This window comes from Tripterygium wilfordii, chromosome 13, assembly GCF_013401445.1.
Source record: "Tripterygium wilfordii isolate XIE 37 chromosome 13, ASM1340144v1, whole genome shotgun sequence".
Taxonomy (NCBI): Eukaryota; Viridiplantae; Streptophyta; class Magnoliopsida; order Celastrales; family Celastraceae; genus Tripterygium; species Tripterygium wilfordii.
The window spans coordinates 3745013-3768921 of record NC_052244.1 but is presented as its reverse complement, the minus strand read 5'-3'; the positions used below and the strand labels follow the sequence as shown (position 1 = coordinate 3768921).

The following is a 23909-nucleotide window of genomic DNA, read 5'->3' as shown; positions in this document are numbered from 1 at the left end:
AGTCCACCGGATACTTCTTACAATGGTGATGGGACCCCCCAATTAGTGGGGTAGTCCAACACAATAAATTAAGTCATGTAGAACATAATTAATGATTACTACTAATTTCTTTCTCTCAATTTGATTTTTATTATGAGGAGAAATCATAAGCCTTTTGGCTATGTAAACTCCGGAAGATCACCCAAATCTCCCGACGTACTTAATAAATCTCAAGGTGTTGATGTGGAGAATTAAATTTAGGTCTATATGAAACGATTTATCTCCGATCAACTCGATTACTCTTGAATCATGAGAAGTTTCTTAGCTTTGCGTTTTAACCCTAATCCCTCCTCTATCTAACTTATTAACTCTCGAAAAGCACATTATTCAAAAATAAATCAATTTATTCCTTGTCATAACTCATAATATGTTATTTATATTTTATATTTTCATTTTCTTTATTTAAATACCTCAGCCGCCCAGATTAGCCATCCATATTGCTCTCTCTTTCTCTCTCTGAAAAAACAAATCTCTCTCCATAGAGAGAGAAAGAATATCTCGCACTCTCTCTCCAGTCTCCACCATCATCAAGCGCTCTCTCTCTTGAGAAAGCACAAAAAAAACCATCATTAGCAACACACAAATGGAGTCAACAATCTTTTCTTCTTCTTGATTTCTTGAAACCCCCGCACCCACATAGAGAGTCGTATCTATATCTATATATTTACACTCTCTCACACATCAAACAACTCCGAAGGGAGAATTTTTCATAGAGAAAGCAAGCCATGACGACTCTCGAAGAGTCTTTGAAATCTTTGTCTTTGGACTACTTGAATCTTCTAATCAACGGACAAGCCTTCTCGGATGTCACTTTTACTGTGGAGGGTAGGCTGGTTCATGCCCACAGGTGTATTCTTGCAGCAAGGAGCCTATTTTTCAGGAAATTCTTTTGTGGGCCGGACCCTCCTTCTGGGCTTGACCCGGCTTCTCGGATGAGCCCGGGATCCACCGGTCAGACAGCTAGGTCTGGAGGAGGTGGCGGAGGAGGGGTGATACCGGTGAATTCTGTTGGGTACGAGGTGTTCTTGTTGTTGTTGCAGTTTTTGTATAGTGGACAAGTCTCAGTTGTGCCACAAAAGCATGAACCAAGGCCTAATTGTGGTGAGAGAGGGTGCTGGCACACGCATTGCTCTTCTGCCGTTGATCTTGCCCTTGAAACTCTCTCTGCCGCTAGATCATTTGGGGTTGAACAGCTTGCATTGCTCACTCAGGTTCTTCAATCAATTCCCCCTTATTCTCTCAATCTTATTGATTTCTTTTCTTTTTCCTTTTTTTCTTTTGAATTGGGTTTTGATTTTTTTGAAATGGGTTTTTTTTTTCCCTGTTTGAATTTTGTTATTTCATGACCAACAAACAATTTAGTGGATGGATTTTCTGGTTTGGGGACAATAATTTGATATCTCAACAAAATTGTATAATTTATTAGTCGGTGATTCAATTATTGCTTCTTTGTATTATCCTATTCAATCTTTAAAAGATTTCTTGAATTGGGTCTAGTGAATCTTTGCCTGGTAAGGCCAATCCAATCTAAATTGAGATCTTGATGGTCTCTTTCTCTTTTCAGTCTTGTCTTTAGACAGTAAAAACATACCATAAGTTTCCCAAACATATATGTAACTTTCCACATTTGGGTAATTTCAAGATTTGAACCTTATTATATATTGTTTTATGTGTGTTCCAATTATATCACAGAAACAATTGGCTAGCATGGTAGAGAAGGCATCAATTGAGGATGTAATGAAAGTTCTAATAGCTTCAAGAAAGCAAGACTTGCAACAACTTTGGACTACTTGTTCCCACTTAGTAGCCAAATCAGGCTTACCACCAGAAGTCCTAGCCAAACACCTTCCAATTGATGTGGTGGCCAAAATTGAAGAGCTCCGATTGAAATCCTCCATTTCTCGTCGTTCCTTAATCCCCCAACACCAACACCACCACCACCATGACCTCTCCGCAGCTGCTGACCTAGAAGACCAAAAGATTCGTCGAATGAGGCGTGCATTGGACTCGTCGGATGTGGAATTAGTCAAGCTGATGGTAATGGGGGAAGGTCTAAATCTTGATGAGGCATTGGCATTGCATTATGCTGTGGAAAATTGTAGCAGGGAAGTCGTTAAGGCATTGCTTGAACTTGGTGCAGCTGATGTTAATTTCCCAGCCGGACCAGCTGGGAAAACCCCGCTCCACCTTGCAGCGGAGATGGTGTCGCCGGACATGGTAGCGGTGCTTCTTGATCACCATGCTGATCCTAATGTTCGGACAGTCGATGGAGTCACACCACTTGTTATTCTTAGAACCCTAACTTCTGATTTCTTGTTCAAAGGGGCCGTTCCGGGATTGAATCACATTGAGCCTAACAAGCTCAGGCTGTGTTTGGAGCTTGTACAATCAGCTGCATTGGTGCTTTCTCGCGAAGAAGGAAGCGTAAATGCGCCTTCTCCGACTCCTATTTATCCACCAATGAGTACTGATGATCAACATAATAGTGGTAGCAGTGGTAGTCTTGGTAATCTTAATTTGGTCTACTTGAATCTTGGAGCGGCTGGTTCGAGTCAAATGGGTGGAGGAGATGGTGATCATAGTAGTAACAATAGCCAGAGAGAAGCAATGAACCGCCACGATCCGACAGCGTACCACCATCACCACCACCACCACCAGTCTCATGATCATCACTACTAGATAATTAAACTCCTCTCTAATCTCTATATTACTTTTTTCGTCTCTCTCTCTCTCTCTCTATATATATATATATATATATATAATTTTAAAAAAATATTAGAGTAGTACTATTGCATGAAGAAACTTTTTGTGGAGATCATTGGATTATATAGATCTTCTTTCTTATCAATCCTCTGTCATTTGTGGTTTTATTTTTTTTACTATAGCTAGTTGTGTGTGGGTGTGATGGGATGATGATGAGACAAGGAGAATCTGAGATTTTGCACTAATTGTCGTGGAGAGAGGGCAGGAGGTCAATCTTTTCAAACACCCGCCCTGTCAACTTTTGTATTTATTGATACTATCTAATTTATCATACTCTCCTACTACAGGCCCCCCCCACCCTACCCTTAACCCACCATCTATACGTACCACTCCAGTCATCACACACACACATATATGTATATACAACCACCAACATGTATATATACATCCACCAAGAATCATTTATTTTTATATGATAGTATATGTCAAGAGGTTATAAAGTTTTGGTTTCTAATGGGTGGTGGGTTTGTTTTTATTCTTTTTATTTTTTGGATTTTTCTGAGGCTTTGTTTGGACATGGGTATATATATGTGTGTGTGTGTGTTACATATCCCCTTGTCCATTTGTCCTTTATTGCATTTGATGGGTTTTGGTAGAAATATTAATCTTGATTGGGTTTTATATTGTGCTTATTATTTTAGAAGATATATAGTAGATGATAACAAGTTGATGCCTTGTCGAGCATTGAATGTAGCATTGAAGGATATATATATATCGTAATGTGGATTCCTGTCCAAGCACTCCACATTTTTTTAAGTCCCCATTCAATCTTGCCATAGTTTTTTTTTTTTTTTTTTGAGAATTGTAGACCATTAATCCAAGTCTGTGGTATGTTGGTCTCTTCTTGATCCTTGAGAGGTATACTATTTATTTTTCCTTTTTTTTTATATTGAATTCTTGGTGTCTCCATATCTCTCTCTGTCTTCTTTCCTTGAATGCATTGTTGGCTTTCACATTAGTATATGTATGTATGTATATATAACATGCATTATTAGAATATGTTATAATTGTTCTTGAACAATAACATTGTCCTTCACACATTGACATTGTGCATTGATAGACATCATATTTTTATTTTTTTTTCAAGGAATAAGAAAAAAATATAGTCCAGTACTATACTCTTTATGAATCCTACAGATCTTAATTAGTTATAAGTATTAGTTGTTCACTTCTGTTCTTCTCCTCTACTGGTGTAAATTTAGTTATTAGCTTGATTACATTTTATATGGTGATAGTACGTAAATCAACTACTATGACAGAACTTGTACAATAGAAGAGCTTCATGTACTATTGATTCAATATCGTAAGGTGGACAAATATCTGCAGAACTCGTTTTTGGGGTGTCTGGTTTATATCTGTCTTCTTAATTAATTAATTAACCTATTAGTGATGTATTGTGCGACGGTTTTAAAGTCGTGAGCCCTGAAAAGTTCGGGATGGCCTATGATGGTTGAATTTAGGAAAGCATACGATATCTTCCTATATATGATAGTCAAGGTTAGGCAAAGGGTTTTAGTGATTGTTTAAGCGATACCTAATCGGAATTTCAATTCCTCCTTAAAGCTAGCCATAAATTGTTAATTATCACCTTATTTGTTGCCCCAAGTAGCTGAACTTGTATGACAAATATGATATGAAGAATCCTACTGAACCCTAATTCTCAGTAAATTAACACAAAATTCCCAATCTCACCACATGCATTTGGGCAGCAAAAACAAACAAAAAATCAAGAAGAACAATTTGGCACAGCCAACTTGTGGCTAGAAACTTATTAATTAGTGTTTCCCAATTAAAAAATTGGTACAATAAGTAGTTTCTTTTATTTATTACGCATGTATAGTAGATGGTTGATATATCATATCACTGTCAGTTTTCATTCATACAGAGAGAAACTTTTGCTTCTTCGTACTTTAATAATTTAAACCTTTGCAACTCAATTAATTTTCCACATTCAACCATAAATTTTATTCACCAACTACATATATATATATATATCCCTTGCAAGCAAAGATAGTTTTATACTATTACTAATCACTGAAGAAAAATGGGATACTCAATCTGTATGTGTACATATAGGATCTGAAGCTATGCGCAATTCCCCAGAATATGAAATTCACATCCAATGATTTGAAAGGTGTGTCACATCTCGTTATCATATTTTATCCACATCGCATCACATCCAAAGATTTGAAAGGTGTGTCACATCTCGCTATCATATTTTGTCTACATCGCATCACGCTGCCAAGATTATTTTTTCTACATTGTTACATGGGAATTTGAGAATCTATCAAATTGCAGAATTCTTCCATGTGTATATATATGTTTCTGTGCTAATATGTTTTTCTTGCCAACAGTACATGACAAATACTACAATTCTAGCAAGAAAATTTAGAGAAATTACCACTTATATATAAGAATGCACAATAAAAAATTATTGTTTGTGATACTAGCTTGATTTCTTTTATATTTGATTTCCATGGAAAACACAGACAGAACCAATCAGAAAATCCAGCATCTCCTTTGCATACCTCATATATAGTTAAAAAGGCCATGTTGTTGATTTAGTTAAAAGATATGTGTGTTGTTATTATGTCTTGTCACAAGATCACTACAAAAACCCACCAGTGAAAGATTTTTGCTGGAATTGGGGTTGTAAAACAGTGAAAAAGAATAAGCCATCAGTAGTGAAAGTGAAGAAAGAAAAATCAAAGATAGATAGATAGATATGGCCTATGGATGTTAATGATTGATGTGATATGTGAAAGTCTTATGAAAATGTTGATCACTTCTTTTCTTGGAGAAGGTACATTATTTTGGCACCTAGTCCTCTCCCATCTTCTTTATCATTCATCAATTGAAAAAGAATGTGCACATGTTTCTTTCTAAATTAAATTGAATTAATGAATTACTACTGCATGTGTTTCTGTTTATGGCTCCATATGATATATAATATATGGATGGATACTCTGGGTTTAGTACACTATGATGATAATAATGTACGCAGTCTGCTAGTGCTAGGTAGGTGGGAGTTTGGCTATAAAGACACTATAAATGTATGTTTCCAAAATTTATGAATGTGATTTGATCGGATTTACGGTCTAATAATATATTTTAAATTTGTCCCAAATAAAAATTAACTTGAACATGAAAAAAAAAATGCAAAATTTTGAATCCTTAAATATAAACTCGAAACATGGTATGTTTTGCATGTGATAAATTTGATTTTTATTTGAGATGAAAAAATATATCGTTGAATTCGTAAACTCGATCAAAACACATTCATAATTTTATTTTTAAAATTTTTTCAAAGCCAGACTAGCTACTTGTAGGGATTGTATACATAACATAAGGGTTAAGTAAATTTTTTATGACTGAAAGATATCCAGAGATAAAACGTTCTAAGTTGTTTATCGAAAGATTTTTTTTGCTACACTTTACCCACACGAACAGATTTAGGGAATGTTGAACAATCAACCAAATGATGTGTCACTTTGACTATTAATTCCAACTATTTTTTGTCTAGGAGCATGATACATTTTGTTGAATACATACAACATATTTACATGATTTTACTGGGGGACTGAACCTCAATCAAAGAGCATGGATCCACCTCTGTCTGGGCCTAACATTTGCGTGACTTTCTTCTTTAAAAGGCGATGCAAATTTTTGAGGTCCGACTCACATTTATAAACCACATCATTGCCTTATAATACTGATATTTACAAGTATTAACTATTAACAATAAGAGATGAGCAGTGATGAAAAGAAGATTGTTTGTGCAGACAAAATCCTGATTGTGCGGCATATAATAGGGGGGGTTTGATAAATGGTTGAGAGGGACACTCTCATGTACAGTTACTCCATGGAAATGTTTTAAAGTTTTTTGTTTTTGGGTATTCCATGGAAGTTGAAAGCACAATATAATCAATCTTCAGAAACAAACAAACAAATAAATAATGAAAGGGAAACATGAACTAACATATTTTCATATCTGGAACTCTCATTGGTGGGTCTGTATCACAACGACTAATGATCCAGAACACACTCATTTTCATGCCAGACAAGAAGCAACAATCAAAATCATCAGGTGTCCTATTATATGAATATGGAGAATTTGTGCATGTTCTCATCCTGGGCTGAGGAGAAAGAATTGTTCACACTGCCTGGGTCAAGCCCATATAATAACTCTAAACTCACAGGAACAACCCCAAACCAATGGCCTAGGCCCAAAGTTTCTTGGCAACCCTAGTTAAGTGACACAATCATATCCCAACGAAATGGATACAAATGATTTCATATGGATCATATGGGATTCACGATTTCACATGGATCACGTGGCTCATCTCAGTATTTGGGATAATTAGGACAAAAAACACTAGAATTCTTAATATTTTCGTATCCTAAGTTCCTAATACCTACAGATAAATATACTTGAACGTCACCAATAGTGTTCTAAAGACAGTACTATTTCCATCTCCAGAGGTTTCTACAAGGATTGAGATTCCCATCCAAATGTCTGTCTAGCAGTTGACAACTTTGTCAATACCGTGTGTTCTTTCGGTGTTTTCCCTTTAATTCATAACCAATCTCCTTCATGTCTTTTCTTATGCTTTGATCATAATATCCTTATTCTCCACTACTTCTCTTTGCTCCAATCTTTTGAACTAGAATATGGTTTTTGACACTCAATCTTAGATGCTTATCTAAAGATGGTAGTGACAACCTTTGACAGATGTAAAGGAATGGAAAATGCACGAGTCAGAAAGCAAGAACACTTGGAAATATATCAAACCATTTATTTATTTTCTAAACCTGCTACTAGTATGAAAAGAATGGAGATTAAGGAAGGTTGTGATCAACTTAAATTACTGCACAGCATATAATCTGACCTGTTGTGAGCCCAACTTTATGAATCGATTCCTGCCAGACAAAAAAGTCGATATTCTTCTATCAAAAATACTATATCTCATTCACCATAGGGTAACGAGTAAGTGCACATACATAAATATGGGGCAGATAACCACCAATATTATTCCCCATATTTGCATATAAATTAAGAAGAGAGTCCACTTCCCACGCATCAGCATATCATAGTTTCATAGTTTGTCTTCGAAAATGAACAAACCAGAGAAGCAACAGAATCAACCTCCAGCAGGTTCTCCCAGCATTTCTCTCTCTCTCTCTCTCTCTCTCTCTCACACACATGCACACACATGTATATGGAATTATGGATCCTGCTATGAGGGATATTATTTAGAGAACTTACATGTGCTCTTCTGTTGTTTTCAAGGATATCAAACTGAGAATACCCCTGCAGCTAAGAAGAAGTGCTTTCCTCAGATGAAAAAGAAAGGAGATAGAGGCTTCATTGAGGGATGGTAAGTCAATAACTCAAAACTCCTTTATCATCAGCTTTTGCAGTTATCATACTTATATAACATGAAAGGAACTGGACAGTTAAACTACTTCTGTAACACTAAATCCAAGTTTCCATTCGGTGCTTTGAAATGGCAAATTATATAGAAATTTCTCCATACTGGAAAAAATCATACCAAGAAGCAGAAGGGGACTACAAACCTTTCTTCTCTCACCCTAGTGCTAATTTTGATCGTTTCCTTTTTTTCTTTCTTAATTCTGCAGCCTCTTTGCTTTATGCTGCTGTTGGATCTGCGAAGAATGTTTTTAAACTTCTGAAAGAAAGAAAATTACTGTATCTGTTGCCTAGTGTCTTGTTCTACTTGTTTCTGTTATTATGTAAACTAATTAAAGTAGATTTGTTGTATAAAACGTTATAAGCATAAAAAAGTTCAGTCATTTGTTTTCTTTTGATCTTCATTTGTATCATATATTTTCATTTCTCAAAATGCATCGTGGCCTATGACTACTTGAAGCATGAAGAATTAACAGCCCCCTCTCCCACCCACCCCCTTTTGGGAATAAAAGTGCATATTCCTAGAGGGTGCAATTCAACATAAGCTTAGGAATATATATATACGTTCTCATTCGACTGCTTTCAGCTGTGCTTTACCCTTTCTTTAACTACCATCTAGTTGGAGTTGCTCTACGCAAGTTTTGAGTTTATGGCCTGAATTGCATGAATGCTTTTCCTGTTCCATAAATTGTAGCAGAGGCTAAAATCCACAACTTCAGGATGGCATTTTCCCAAACTTAAATATCATCACTCACCAATTTTCTATATCCTTCTTTTTCAGCACTAACCTCGTTTCCCTTTCTTTTTTTTTTCCCTTCTGGTGCAGCCTCTTTGCTCTATGTTGCTGCTGGCTCTGCGAGGCTTGCTTCTGAATTCCAATATGGATGTACCATAACAACGTCTACATTGCTTATCTAGTGTCAGAATCTTCTACTAATTCTCTGTGTGGTCAAATATTGTAATAAAATGTTTTTTGCTGTATAAATGACACTGCTTTACTCCCCCCTCCCCTCATTTCTCTCAAACCATCAGTTCCATGTTCTTGATTTGCATCATTATCTAAGTCATCTCTACAAAGAATTTCCGTTCACCTCACCACCTCAGTCCTCATCTTCCTATCAGCTCAAACACGTGGCAGATTCAATACTCTAGTCTAAGTTCAGTGTTTTTTCGTGTATTTGCTACTGCTTGGCTGTCCCACAATTCAACAAAATTGCAGCGAAATTTTTTGGCATATCTACAATAGATTGACCAAATCTGCCTGCTCTTGTAGCGGCCTCGTTAATGCGTTTTTGGACTTTCTTTGTTCAGCCATGCCTCTGAACACTTTTAGAATAGAGATTATGGTAAAGGGAACTCTTTCTCTGGCAAACAGGATTGGCAACTTAGTAGTTAACACGTGCGAGCGATTAAGGTATGGAGGCTTCATTTGCTGTTTCCATGATATGTTGATACATCTACATCTTCAAGGTGACTGACTAGTGCTAAAAAATGTCAATAATAAGTTATATTTACAACTCTATCTCACTTATAATTCATGGTTTTTACACTTTACAGTAATTTCTTATTGAAGGAAGAAAAAAGGCTTTGCTGAGGCAATTAGCTTAACAAAAATGGAAACAAGAAGTCTTCAATTAAACAAGTACACAATAAAAACATAAATTAAACTCAAATTATTGCAAAGATCAGCATAGATAAATCTCTAATATGTCAGAAAAAAAAACTTTCAACTTTCGGTTACAGACAAGTAAAAGGAAGGGGGGCCAAAAGATCATTGTTAAAAGTAATGACATAAAAACAATGGGATTCATGTTTATCAGTGCTGCTGCTATGGAAAGAATATGAATAGTCAAAACATGTAACCTTAGTTTTAAGCAAGTTCTCGACCACGTTTGGCAGCTGCAACAACAGCATTCATCAATATCCCACGGAATCCAGCCTTCTCCAACTCATGAATACCAGCAATGGTAGTCCCACCCGGGGAGGCAACATCATCTTTCAGCTGACCAGGATGCTTCCCTGCTTTCGAAGCCATAGAGGCTGCACCCAGAACCTGTGGAAGAAAGATCGAAACTCTTCACAATGGTTTCAAGCAAAATGGAAAAAATCCAACACTTATACTCGATTGCAATAATAGGACGTATGCAGCGTTATTTTTTTCCAAGTTAGACATTCATAAGTAGGGCAAAAACAATTAAATATATTGGCAGATAATCGATATTAGCCGACCCTAACATTGTTTGGGATAAACACACTGACGATGATGGCAACCTCAATAGAAACAATGCCGTTTTCATAAATGAAAATTTCTGCCTTGATTTCTTCGAATATAAGAGCAAAAAGTGGTTCCCCGGTAATATTTTGTTCAAAATAAATTTATAGATTCAGTATCAGTAAAATGTATGAAAACTTTAACGCCTTTATGATCGTATCTCACCTCAACATTGGATTTGGATGCGGAAAAAAGCGACACAGCTGAGGCTAAAGCTTTTCGAGTCTCAACGATTTTATTGTTACATCTCATTTACTGTGTATCATAGTTTTAAGATTTCTACAGCATGCGGCATTTTTGTGTATGATTTGTTTCAGGAATTACCAACTCGCACTCCTGTTTTTCAGACACGATAAAACACCTCTGTCTCTCGGAGAAGAGAAGATATAAACAACTTCATTTTCCAACAAACTCAGTCTCTCTCTCTCTCACTCACAAACACACACGCACATATATGCACACAATTTGCTGCTTTAGAATGCTCTTTCTGTCAATAACGTGCTATTGTTTAGTGAAAACCTTCTGTCAACAGATTGAAACAGATGATTCAAATGCAGCAGAAATATCCATGCTCATCTCCCCTTGTGCGGAAGGATGATGAATGATTAGGTGAATTTGATTGACAATGGAATTTTGAGAATTTTTTTATTATAATAGATGATCTAAATCCTAAATCTTCCAAAAAAATATAATCAAATTATGTTACTCGTAACAAGTGATAACAACGCTATATAAATTGACTTACAGTCTGAGAAGCCAGACCCAGCGCAAGTTCTCGTGGTAGACCCGCAGCCACTCCTCCATCAGCCAAGGCCTCAATTGCTAAAAATATATATGCTGGGCCACTACCACTGAGCACATTTCAAAAAGGATAATCCTTAATATAACAAACTGGAGATATGTGCACTCTAGAAATTCAACGAAGAACAGTTCTTAAAGAAGAGCCGCTTGTAAAGTTTTCCCAACCAGGTAACGACAAGATATATGTTCTTCTGATGACAACATCATACCTCAGGCCAGTGATTGCATCAAACAATTTCTCATCCGCTCTCCATATCTTCCCAACTGATCCAAATAATTTTGCTATTAACTCCCCATCTTCTACAGTAGCAGTTCCTCCCAAGCTCATCACTACATGCAAAACAAGTCAATTAGTTACCACTTCCATCGATGCATTCATACATTTCTCAGGACGCTTGAAGAGTTCTAATATATACATATCCGACAAGAAAAAAGAGGAAACAAGCCCTTACTCTTAGCAAAGCCTAGTCAACCAAGGCACTATGTTATTCAATCAGCCTGTACTAAAAAGTCATGAAGAAAAATACCGTTTTAATTCCCATTGCATGACAGGTAATAGATTGTACCTTTATTTGTTACCATCTTGAACTAATGTGATCTAGCACCTACACCTTAAAATGCAGATCCATCATCCTCGTAAAAGAAAAATTCTCAAGACACCCGCCAGGGGGGGTGAGGGGGGAAGGGAGGGTATGAGACTCTAATCAGCCGACAGAAAGTTTTAGAAACTTTTTCTTATCCTCAAATTACAAAGCTGCCTTCATAGGAAATTTATGACAAACAACACAACCATAAAATGAGCATTGCTTTGTTCTCTGTATCTCTAAAAAAATTTACATGCATATTAGGTTCTGGAGTACTTTACAAGGCATCACAACTGAGCAGTAGATGTAAGAATAACCAATGAAATTTCTGGTTGCCACAAACATTCATGAAAAATGAAGTACATAAAGTAGGCAAATGCTTCAGCTGTACAAACTTCAAAGTTTCTCATGCATTGAATTAGCAAAAGCCAGAACAGAACATATCAGATTATAGAACATTGAATTCAACATGAAAGTTTATAATGAGACTGAATGATAAAACACATTCAGCACAAAAAAGAAAAGAAAATAGAAATACCAGATGCCGCCTCGCCTACAGCAGCAGGTGTATTTGGCATCACCCTGATAAATCTGTCATTGCCGGCCCATTCCTAAACAAATGAATAAAAATAAAAAATAAACAAAATATGCAAGTGCAAGAAAACTAAGTACTAAAACCTATTCTAAAAAATTGTATTTCAATGCACAAGTGATTGTGTTTGAATGCACCGAGTGACTAAATATAGATAAATGGAAAGCAAAAAATACTATGAACATCGAATACATATATGATAAAGTTGGTAAAGCTCTGATTCTTGGTTTATCATGGGCTACACTTTGAACTTAATTTCTATAGCCAAAGATTTGCAGCAAAAATTTTCAGGCCAAATCCATAATCATATAAACAGACATCACGACACACTGCAGTGACGACATGAGAGCTTGAGCCATAAATCATCCTATCTCCAGAGATGGAAAAGCCAAAGAACTTACACAGAAAATCATATTTATGAATTATGATAGAAGTAAAATCTTTGAAGCTACAGTGTTCATTAATGAAAAGCACGATTTATGTCCTTGCAAAATTGTTATGTGTGCATTAGTGAATGAGAACCAACAAGTTGAGGTAAACAAACCTGCAAATCTTTCAATTTTACTCCTGCAGCAACTGAGACCAGCAGCTTCCTTTTTGTTAGCATCGGCTTCAATTGCAAGATCACAGCTTTAGCTGCAACAAAAGCAACATCAAAATTAATAATAGTAACATAGCAAAATACACCCAGTATAGAAGAAAGCACCTAAAAACAGAAAAGAAAAGAAAAGGGGCATATCCTAGTCAATGAGTAATATAACAAAAGACACCCAGTATAGAAGAAAGAACCTTAAAAACAGACAGAAAAAGAAAAGGGGCGTATCATAGATCTTTTGGCCGGAATGAAGACCTTAGCAAAATCAATGTAGTCATTCCACCTAATTTGTCTTACATATTCGTGTAACCAACCCCAAATTTTTTGGAACTAAGGCTTTTGACAGATGACAATGATGATTATAGTTGTTCCCTAACTGACCCTTCTTCCCACTTCTAAGAATAGGAACAAAGGCACATAACTTTTTTTCATAAAGTTTGTCTTCAACTGCAAAAAGAAAAGACTACACATTCTATTTTTAAAACATAATCTATTCTTGAGGCTGTATGTATTGCCTCCTTGTAACCTTGCCTTGGTGACTTGTGCATAAACTATTTTTCCATTAAAAAAAAGAACTTTAAAACATAAAATACCTTCCCATGAAAGTTGTTCCTTGAGCTAGGGCACTTAAACGTAAAGGATATAAAATGACATCTCTAGATTTTATAAGTGGCAAGAAAAGGAGCACCAGACATACCGACTTGGGGTTTCACAGAGAACACAACCACATCACTGTCTTCAACCACCTGTCAAGAGAATACAAGGAATTGAAATTAATTCATCTTAAATACAGATGCACTCCACATCATAAAATAAAAAAAGACAAGTAGGCAGGAGGGGATTACAGCTGAGTTATCGGAAAGGACACTGACGTCGAAGGACTGAAAGGCATCACGACGACTCTGGTTGGAGTGGACAGCCGTACAGATGCGCGACGGTGGCAGCACACCTGCACTCACCACTCCCTTGGCGATGCTCTCCGCCATTTTGCCTGCGCCGATAAACCCTAGCTTGTAGGTGTCGACTGGTATCGGAACCACCTCCATCGGATGTTGATATGATACGACGCCGCAGGAGAGCCACCGGTCAGCTCCACTGGATTATTGAAGATGTTTTATTGGGGGCGCCAACAACGGAGATTAGTTATCAAATTGATTTTCTTCTGATAAATGATAAATCTGATTAGGTCAGGTTTAGAATACCTAATTTAAACATTAAAAAAAATTAAAATATATAACTTGTTAGGAAAAAAACTAAACGAATATAATTAGTAATTACAGAAGAAAAGAAACCCTACAACAACGTAGAAATCAATACAGAAAAAAAAAAAAAAAAAAAAAGAAGCCCACCCAAAACCTAAAAAATTAAGAAATAAAGCCCAAATCAATCGATCTCACTGTTTCTTCTTCAGGTCTACTTCCTATTTCAAACAACGGTTGCTTAATCACTTCGCAAATGGAAGCGAAGATCAGCGGGTTCTTCGACTCGGTCGCTGCCTTCTTTGGGGGCGGTGATCAGATCCCATGGTGCGACCGCGACGTCATCCACGTAATGCTCTGTTTACTTTTATCGCTGTATAATTGAGGTGTTTCTTTCGTGCCTGATTCGATTTAAAATTAGCATGTCCTGTTTGGCTTCCGAGAGAAATAACTGAAGCTTGTGAATATTGGTAAGAAGATTTTAAGAATAGATGGATTTCTTGCTCGAGTTGAATTGTTGTTTCTTTGCTGGAAATTAATAGTATCCCCGTGAGTGTTGTTTATTGTGCAACTTTTGAATTTCATTGGATCCGAATGCAGAATCGTTTTTAGATTGGATTAATTTTAGGCGTTTTCAGGTTTATCTTTAGGAACATGTATTAATTTCTTGGAGGTTGGTTTAGCTTTTGTCCATATTTCCCGAAAATTCTATTTTATGATTTGTTTTCCTTATCCTTTGGTGCATATACATGTCCGTGCCCTTGTCTACCAGGGCTAACGCTTAACATGGCAAAATCAGACAAGTTATACGTACTTGCAAGTGGTTCTTTTTTCATCAGGCTTTGAAACTTTGGGAAAAAGCAATGAGAGATGGAACATAACCTTGAGTCATTCAAGTACTGATTTTCCCATTGGAACCAATTGGACCTGCTAGGATTGGTTTTACTCATGTTATAATTGTTGATTACATGCTTGATGCTCATTTACCATATAGCGCAGCCTAGTGGAAAAGGAATGGAACTATGGGACTAGTTGTAAATAGGGAGCTCTTGCATTCGAATCTCATTTACAGTTCTTAGATTGAATATAATGTAAGTGTTATGACTTTTGGGTAACTATTACTATCTTCTAGGTTTTAGTCTTCATGGGTGGTTCAATGTGGGGCCATATCACAGAGAGTTTTGACATGTTACAAAAAAAAAGGAAAGAAAAAATGTACTCGTAGGATTTCGTGTTCCTGTGGTGGAAAAGCAATGTTTTCGCCCTTACGTTATTTATGTGTGAGAGCAATCCATGTGGCACTGTGGTAAAGTTGCTCCATAGCAAATTAAGCATCATAGGTCTAAACCGCAGAAACAGCCCTATATATTGCAGGGGTAATGCAACTTACTTTTTTCCCTTCATTGACCCTGTTACTGATATTGATATTGATATAGGAGCCCAGTGAATTGGGCATTTAAGAAATTGCAAGTTTTTTGGCAGCTTTTCGGGGTGTTCCATAAATTTTTATTTTCGAACCTTGCCTTTCCTTGGCAGGGCTGTGAGAGAGAAGTTGCAGATGCTGCTGATGCTGACTCGGAGGACCTCAAGCGTGAGAGTATCATGCGTTTGTCATGGGCTCTTGTTCACTCTAGACAACCAGAAGATGTGCAGCGTGGGATAGCTATGCTTGAAGGTGAAGTAAATAAACTGAACATTCCCTTTGGCTTTAACTGTAACCGTGTAGGGCAATTCTATTTTCAGAATCATTGAAGTCACTTTTAGTGTAATGTCTTCCATGTGAATGTCAATACTCTTCTGTTGTACTTGTGGTCTATGCCGACCCATGTGAAAGTTGATGCTATTGTCAATTCTCAGAATGCCCCGAGTTTAGATTTCTTTTTGCCATATATATATATATATAATTAGATATTGATGCTTTTTTCTTGTGTATCACTGTGCGTTTTGCTGAATTTTGGATACTTGTGTTCAAATAGTGTTTTTGATATTTATCATAGATCCTCCGTTTATGTGTGGGCTGCTCTCTTTTTTTCCAATTATGCCTTTTCAATTCGTACTTTGGTTGCTCATCTAATTTCAACAAAATTATAGTTTTGGCATTTTCACGATTAACGATACATATTTTTTCCCTCCATGGATGCATTTTCCTCTATCTTTGCATGCGTTTTGTTTCATGACATATTTCATAAATTATAGTCATTTTCCATTAATGATCTTCAATATTTTTCTTGGAATGTACTGGGACAGCTCCTTTATCTTTGTGTATTTTAGGGCAGCAAAGCTTCAAGTCATCATTTCTCGATATGATCAATGCATGAATCGTCTATTTGACCTCTTTGAAATCTTTGTTTAATCATTTTCTCTATCCCCCTGTTTCTTCTGTTATAGCTCCATTTGCAATCTACCTTCACAATGGGCTGTTTGTCTGTCTTTCTTCCCACTTTCTTTTATTTGTCTCTGAACTTGTCTTGGAAATCTTGTAGATGTATGATGTTTCTCAGTCATCGCACTTTTGAATCCTCATAGAATATTTCATTTCATCTTTTGCAATTGATAGATTTACTACCCAATTGCTATGGCTATGAGATGTATTTTCTTTCTTGAGCTTGATAATCTTCTTTTTGCAGCGTCGCTAGCAAACAATAGCACACCCTTGCAGCACAGAGAGAAGCTTTATCTCTTGGCTGTTGGATACTTTAGAAGTGGTCAATATTCAAGGAGTCGGCAGCTTGTAGAACAGTGTTTGGAGGTTTGCTCCTTGCCATTAATGTTTTTTTTTGCTTTTTGAATTCTGAATTGCACTTTTTTTTTCTTCTTATTAGGGAATTTGGAATTGCATTTGAAATGTAAAATATCACTAGGCTACCAAAATTCTGTAAAAAAAATTTAATAATAAATAGGCATCTTCCCCCAGTCCTTGAAGAGCTTCACTAGTTCAAGTGGCCAAGCTCCTCGCCACCTCTCCTAAGCGCATGGGTTGAAGCCCCCATCCCCAGTGAACAATCAAACAAATCGCCTAAGCGCATGGGTTGAAGCCCCCCATCCCCAGTGAACAATCAAACAAAATCTCTCTCTACAGGGGGTAATGATTTGATTGATCTTCCCTTTGTTTTTGTTTTTTTTTTTTTTTTCATTTTTTCTTGTTATATTAGGATGGGATTTTTTTCCCAATATGATTATAAGCTCAGGGCTGATAATTTAATTCTTTTTTTAAGGTCATTTTCTTATTGTTATTATTAGCATGAGAAGGGACTTGAACCTCACCCTTGGTTCAAGCCCTAAGGAGCGCTGATAGTTTTGTTGAAAAGCCTTTAGTTTGCAACAATGAGCAATTACAATACTTCGGTACTGTCACTTTGGACATGATTTTTATATGCAAAAACGATATATGTTAGCATCTAATATGATTTCTAGGCATAATCTTGGGCTTCTAATCAAATGGGGTCTGGGTTTGTAGATTGCACCTGACTGGAGGCAGGCTCTTTCCCTTAAGAAGGCAATTGAAGATAAAATAGCAAAGGGTAAGGCTTAGAATGTCATGGAGTTTTGCTGATATCATGACAGTATCGAACTAGAGGATTTAATACCTATGTTGCCTTGCAGATGGTGTAATTGGAATAGGCATTACTGCTACTGCCGTGGGACTTATAGCTGGTGGTGTTGCTGCAGCATTGGCTCGCAAGAAATGATGGTCGCCATCCTGATGTGCAAAATAAATAATGTTCAAGACATGCCTTCTTTTTTCTTTTTTTTTTCCCTTGGGTGTTCTCTACTTTTTTTTTTGAAACATCTTAAATAAAGGATCTGAATATAGTAGAGTTTGTCTGTATCTATATACTTCGCCGAGATACAAGGTGAGCATGGCATGTAATTGTCATCTGTGAATTAATGAGTTTTTTGTGTAGTATACAGTCTCAGATTGTAAGGTGTCAGTTTTTGGGTTTTGCTCGAAATGTATGTTGTAGGGTTTCAGGTTTGCACAGATGATCGGACAGGGTTGAAACTAACAGCTGGGCCAGCCGGAGTATGCACCGTTCGGCAACAGTGGCAAGTAATGCCTAGTTTCCGTCCATGTTGGCATGGGCGAAGCTACACTATCCTAAGGGGGGCAGCCGACCCCCCTCAAATTTAATGCAACCCCTCTCATACGAAGTCCTGGCTTCGCCCCTGCATGTTGGTGTGGCCAAATTGAACAGTGTTTTGAATTTTTATCTGAAACAAATAACCTATTGACAGTAGAAATGCACATTCAAAAGGTGCCGAATAGTCGTCCTTACAGCCATTTGCATTAATCAGTCACAGGCGTCCGAACTCTGAAGATGATCCCGGATGTTTGCCGACATTTATTTGTTCACCAGACAAATAACGAAAAGGTTCATTTACTTACAAAAAAGGGTTAATAAGGTTACTCTACTTTTTTTCGTGCCAATGAAGCCCCTCTATCATGAAAAACGGACCACGTTAGTTCTTCGAACTCATTTTCCGTCAAATGATGTTGACATTGCCGTTAGTGGATGACGTGGATTGTTTTTCATAGTAGAGGGGCTTCATTGGCACGAAAACAAAAAGAAGAGTCTAGTTGACCTTTTTTGTAAGTAGAGAGACATTTTCGTTACTTGTCCCATTGTTCACTTATATCATCAATCCACCGGAAGGCATTCTGTCCTATAGCCTTCCCCACCACAAGTCTAATCAATCAACAAATGCACAATCAAAGGCAGCATTTTATCTGTCCTGGTATGGGAGGTCTATACACTTCATCTAGGCTTTCTAAGCAAAGCAAGAATAGAGTTGATTTTCTTAAGAGAAACAAGCTTACTCATTAAGTCATTATGGAGAGCCTGATTGAAGGGTGAAACAAGTTGATGAGCAATGTTTTTGAGTCAAACGTGCCAGGTTTTCCTGTGAGAAATCGTTGATTTAATTGGTTAAGTTAGATGTTTAAATTTCTTAGCATATGTGCAGGAGAGGTCGCCAGTTCTAAAACTCATTGCGATTTCACTGATTTGGCAACATTTCTACAATAGGGTTTGACCTAGGACTTAACCGACATGTGATTTATGGATATTGCATGTGACTTGTGGGTCAACTCTACTCCTACTGAAACTAGTCGTTCGGAAAAGCCTTTAAGGCAGTAGTGAGGAACCCGTAGGAGTCTCCTCCGGGGGGTTTTTTGTCGGTCCATGCGATGCAGGGACGACATTAATGGTTATCAAAAATTCTTGAATTAAGATATATTTTTATACTCCATGGTTGGCTTCACTTGCACGAATGTCACAGTTTATACTCCATGGTTGGCTTCACTTGCAAGTCCAATATATCTTTCTATGCCATCACACACACAAAAGAACACAAATTGAACAAGAGAAACGAGCATCAGCTTAATAAAGCAAGATTAAAAATACTTCAGTGGTAACAAAGCAAGATTAAAATGAGCAGAAACACAAAACAACTTATATTCCTCATACTGCTAATCTGAGGTTGAAAGTGCTGAATGCAATACATCCTCCAGATACTTCTCAGCAACAGCATACTGCCTTTTCTTGTCCTCAATTGCTAAAGCAGCTAAAGCTTTATCCTGCAAACACCGAAAGAAAATGAGACCCCGGCAAAAGAAAAACTCACTATCCCACTGAAAATAATTGTATGCATGGCACTCATGTTACGTCAACCACAGAATTACCGGAGGCAAGTCTTGGTAACTCCTCAGCGTGTCTAAGATGGGCTTAGTTTTCTTTTCCAGCTCTTTTCTGTGCTCTGCCATTTCGACCAACACACCATGGCTAATCTCTGGTGTATAACCTACACGATTGAGAAGTGCCTGCAACAAAATATTTCCAGTATGAAATGCAGCAAATATTTCTTAAAAAAATGAAAGTAAGCTATTGAATGAGCCAACCAGTGGATTTTTATTTTATAAAAATCCACAATGTCATACAAAACATTTTCCCATATGCTTTATTTCAACACATATGTCATAATACATGTAACCATGGTAATTAAACACCTCAGTGCTAGCAATTAGATATTCTCCATGCAGAATATTTTTTACGTCCATTATCAAAGTTGCCTTGGTAGTTTAATACCTGAGAACTACCACAGTTTCCCTGCTCAACATTGTTCAAAGAAACCTAATCTGCTGATTTGCGAGTTATCATAATTATTTTAAACCAAAAGGAAGTTGTTTCTTTTTTGATTAGTACCAAAAGGAAACTCCTAGCAGAAGAACTTACAAGAATCACACTCTTATTCATACATTGATTCTATTCTTTGCAGCTTCAGCTTTTCAATTCTGTAAGTTGGCAGTGGTAACAGAGAATTGATACCTTGTAGTTCGAATGCTGCTGCAGGTATTGGCGCTCCTTTGACGCCATGACTTGCAAGTTTGTCTTCCAATTCCCCATTTGAGCCTCACAAGGGGCAATCTCGTCTTCTAGTTGCGCGAGTGTTCTAGCAAAATAAATGCAGAGGAACATTAGAGATAATGTTAATCATTTTGTAAAACGGGCCTTCTCTATAGATCCCGTTCAGTGTTTTCTCAGGGAGGGGGAGAGAGAGAGAATAGAGAGAGACAGGGCATTTCAATACATCTAATTAACATTTCTTTCACCAACTAACCGTTTTAAATACGTTAGCCTTGCTATGGCTTTCCGAGTGTAGTCAAGAAGAATTTTGGATTCCTTCTGCACTTTAGACCTCTTCTCCTCCACTCCAATCTTTCTTAAAGAAATATCCCCCACTGCTACAAGAAAACTGAATGCAATTTCCAAAATTAGAAATTTTAAAAAAACCCAGAGCAAGATGAGAATGGCACGCAGAAATGAAATCTAACCTACTCAGTTCAGTGTCTCTTATATTCAACAAATTCGCCACATTTGCAAGAACTTGTGCTGATGCAACCACGTTTGATGGCAAACTCTCCTGGGCTAATCCCACATTTTCCAATATCTCCTTAATCCTCGCAGCTACAGCCAGATTATTCACAGAAAAATTGTTCTGTGAGTTAGTAATGAATTACAAAAAGCGGTAAAAAAATTTTATTTAACAATATCTCCTCTGCAGAAACCAAGTTTCACAGAAACAACTATCCTTAATAGACAAAATCAATGAAAAACCATTTTAAAAACACACTGGATTGTCCATGATGCTGATAAAGATTACCATTCTGAGATAATGAACATCAAAATGCGGATAAGTAAAATATAATTTGAGAACTACTCTCCACCAGAACCAAGATTTAAACAAGAAACGATAAGAAAAAGCTCTAATAACTACTATTTCGTCCTATTGCATAATCAAATTCATTTAACATCCATCACCTCCTTGGCTTCTCAGTTCTAAATCCTATCTAAGAAACAATGTTTACGAACGAAATATATTATTGCAGAAATAAAATAAAAAAAAACAACTGTTATGGTATTTGTAAGAAACCCTCAATACCTTGCGAGCGGTACTCGGAGGCTTTTTGGCGGAAATCATTAGCGACAATGCCGGCAGCCTGGGTATTGGCTTGTGAAACAGTTGCTAAGTTATACAAATGAGAGACACTGCGAGGAGTGTACTCAAACTCAGGGACTTCTTTTCCAACAGCATCAAATTGCGAGGAAAGCCACGCCTTCACTTCTGCAATACGAGAAGCTTCAGTTCCCGCTTTCGCTGCAGATGCTTCAGTTCCCGGAGTATCAAAAACTCCGGAGATTATATCGCTCATTTCTATCTGGTTCTCTCAATTGAGACTCAGTAAAATTTGCCAAAACCTATCGATGAATAAGATTTAAATAGGAAACAAGTTATCAGTGAAATCGATCTAGAACTAGCAGAGACGATACCTGAATGCGTCGCCGGTTCTAGAGAGAGCAAGTCAGTAAATTAAATATGCAGATAGAAATATCGTGAGTGAGAGAGTGCCAGAGCATGGAGATCTGAGGAGAGAGACAATTGCGCGATGAGAGAGAACCGTCGCCGGCGGAGATCGGCGACTACGTCGATGGAGAATTTGACAGCAAAGGTAAATCCGTAAATGACAGATGGCTGAAGATGTCGAAAGAGAGGGCAAAACCGTAAAAGCATTAAATTCAAATTAATTTAAACAAATTTTTTAATTTTTTTCTTTCTTTTTTTTCCATTTGTGCAGAAGCAGAAATTTTTGGTGGAGCAGAAAAAGGGAAAAAAAAAAAGAATTATTGTAAATTAAGACATAGTTGAAAATAAAATAATATCCATAAAATATTTATTTTAAACCCTTTTTTGTTTTTCAAATTAAAAGAATATAAACCGTGTCCAACATAATAAAACTAAATTAGAAATCCACGCGACTAGCGCCTGCAGTACACTTGAAGATGATGGGCTGGACTAGGCCAGTCCGGGCCTTGAAATTACAAGGTTGGGCTTTCTTTGTGGGGCCACGTTGGTTATTTTTGTATGGGTTTGAGTCCAGATTCAGTGCCAATGAAGATTGGGTTTAGATACGTACAGTACTACAACTAGGATCAATTGGTTTATTAAAACAGAGAGGGAAATGAACCTACAAAGGCCGATCGATCATAGGACCCCATAACTTTGTTGCTAAAGAAAAAGGACCCAAATAACTTTTATCTGAAAAGAGATTCCAAGAAATGATGTTTTGTTAAGCAGACTTTAAAAACAATTGGGACCTTTAATGGGGCAGAGTCATGAAATAGTGGAAATACAACCTAAAAGCACATTCTTGTCGTCACCATCATCATCAAAGTCTTTATCCCAAAAATTTGAGCCGGCTAATGAGTTTATGAGAACATTAACGAGAATTTATTACGTATATTCGTTTTCTCCATTCATTTCTATCATGGATAGTTATGCGTAATATCGCTGAAAAAAAAAAAACCAAAGCATGTCAAGGAGTAGAAGAATGACATTCTAGGCAACACAAGCTGCAAACAGAGAGAGGCACTAGAGTTGGCAAATATAAAGCCATCAAAGTTTCTGATCTAGGCCAAAGGACTCGAGATTTCATTGATCAGTCGTACTAAAATACGTAGGATTCAGCCCGGTTGACTAATGAGATTAGCCATTGAAAAACTTAATACACACAAAGCAATTAACCTAATTGACATCATTTACAGGTAACATAACAAGCTGGTAAATGTCCTCACAGTATAGGAATAATGAATAAAGCAATGCAGTGAAATCCTGGCTACCAGCTTCCAAGATGTGACGATTCGAGTCACAGATGGAGATGTAGGTTGTGTCAAGTAAATGTAGATATTAGCAAAGAGACTTAGCTAGAAAACTAATCGTTACTAAACTCTTTATAATCAATCCTTCCTACCCAAATCAAGATTGGGATTACTTGTGTACCTCTAAGGTTTATCAATCTCCTCTACTCATTGAATGAAAATGACATCAAATCACAGAATGTGGATTCAAAGGACTTCCCTATTGCACCATTACGGCCAGCCTGACATCAGAGCATGGAGGCCATGGCCATTTTGATTGCGAACAAACATCACTTTCAAGTATACTGCTGCTCATCCGAGGGTTTTCTCCCCATACGTAAATACCACAGAGATGGCCAATTTAATTTGCAAGTTTGCTAATATGTGCTACCAGAATCATACTTGCTTTATATACTACAAAAATGAAGGAAAGGGTAAT

At 37.0% G+C, this 23909-nt stretch overlaps 4 protein-coding genes and 1 long non-coding RNA gene across 7 annotated transcripts; 3 read left to right on the top strand and 2 right to left on the bottom strand.

Moving 5' to 3' along the window:
* The first annotated feature begins 503 nt into the window (after positions 1 to 503).
* On the top strand, positions 504 to 3413 carry LOC120012361 (BTB/POZ domain and ankyrin repeat-containing protein COCH-like). The gene is made up of 2 exons (XM_038863756.1): positions 504 to 1250; positions 1732 to 3413. The coding sequence occupies exons 1-2, from the start codon at positions 765 to 767 to the stop codon at positions 2716 to 2718; spliced, it is 1473 nt and encodes a 490-aa protein (XP_038719684.1). The 5' UTR covers positions 504 to 764; the 3' UTR covers positions 2719 to 3413.
* A 4383-nt stretch (positions 3414 to 7796) lies between these two features.
* Positions 7797 to 9328, top strand: LOC120012390. Of its 2 annotated transcripts, none has more exons than XR_005471258.1 (3): positions 7797 to 7957; positions 8093 to 8180; positions 9060 to 9328. It is a non-coding gene; the product is annotated as an uncharacterized LOC120012390 (long non-coding RNA). The 2 variants fall into 2 exon arrangements; XR_005471259.1 differs by lacking the exon at positions 9060 to 9328 and adding an exon at positions 8443 to 8631.
* A 567-nt stretch (positions 9329 to 9895) lies between these two features.
* Positions 9896 to 14279, bottom strand: LOC120013155 (pyrroline-5-carboxylate reductase). Its single transcript, XM_038864875.1, has 7 exons — positions 13923 to 14279; positions 13775 to 13823; positions 13027 to 13118; positions 12429 to 12501; positions 11516 to 11636; positions 11251 to 11356; positions 9896 to 10286 (listed from the first exon to the last, which is right to left on the bottom strand). The coding sequence occupies exons 1-7, from the start codon at positions 14121 to 14123 to the stop codon at positions 10104 to 10106; spliced, it is 825 nt and encodes a 274-aa protein (XP_038720803.1). The 5' UTR covers positions 14124 to 14279; the 3' UTR covers positions 9896 to 10103.
* Positions 14280 to 14411: 132 nt separating this feature from the next.
* LOC120013156 (mitochondrial fission 1 protein A) lies at positions 14412 to 18105 on the top strand. The gene is made up of 5 exons (XM_038864876.1): positions 14412 to 14625; positions 15813 to 15951; positions 16904 to 17025; positions 17734 to 17797; positions 17880 to 18105. Exons 1-5 carry the CDS (start codon positions 14533 to 14535, stop codon positions 17963 to 17965), a joined length of 504 nt encoding a protein of 167 aa, XP_038720804.1. The 5' UTR covers positions 14412 to 14532; the 3' UTR covers positions 17966 to 18105.
* Positions 18106 to 19632: 1527 nt separating this feature from the next.
* On the bottom strand, positions 19633 to 22303 carry LOC120013154 (AUGMIN subunit 1-like). Of its 2 annotated transcripts, XM_038864873.1 has the most exons (7): positions 22106 to 22303; positions 21717 to 22033; positions 21109 to 21241; positions 20895 to 21029; positions 20603 to 20726; positions 19960 to 20097; positions 19747 to 19854 (listed from the first exon to the last, which is right to left on the bottom strand). In XM_038864873.1, exons 2-7 carry the CDS (start codon positions 21985 to 21987, stop codon positions 19747 to 19749), a joined length of 909 nt encoding a protein of 302 aa, XP_038720801.1. In that variant the 5' UTR covers positions 21988 to 22033; positions 22106 to 22303. The 2 variants fall into 2 exon arrangements, with proteins under 2 accessions (XP_038720802.1, XP_038720801.1); XM_038864874.1 differs by lacking the exon at positions 22106 to 22303 and having other exon boundaries at positions 19633 to 19854; positions 21717 to 21987.
* Between the last annotated feature and the right edge of the window lie 1606 nt (positions 22304 to 23909).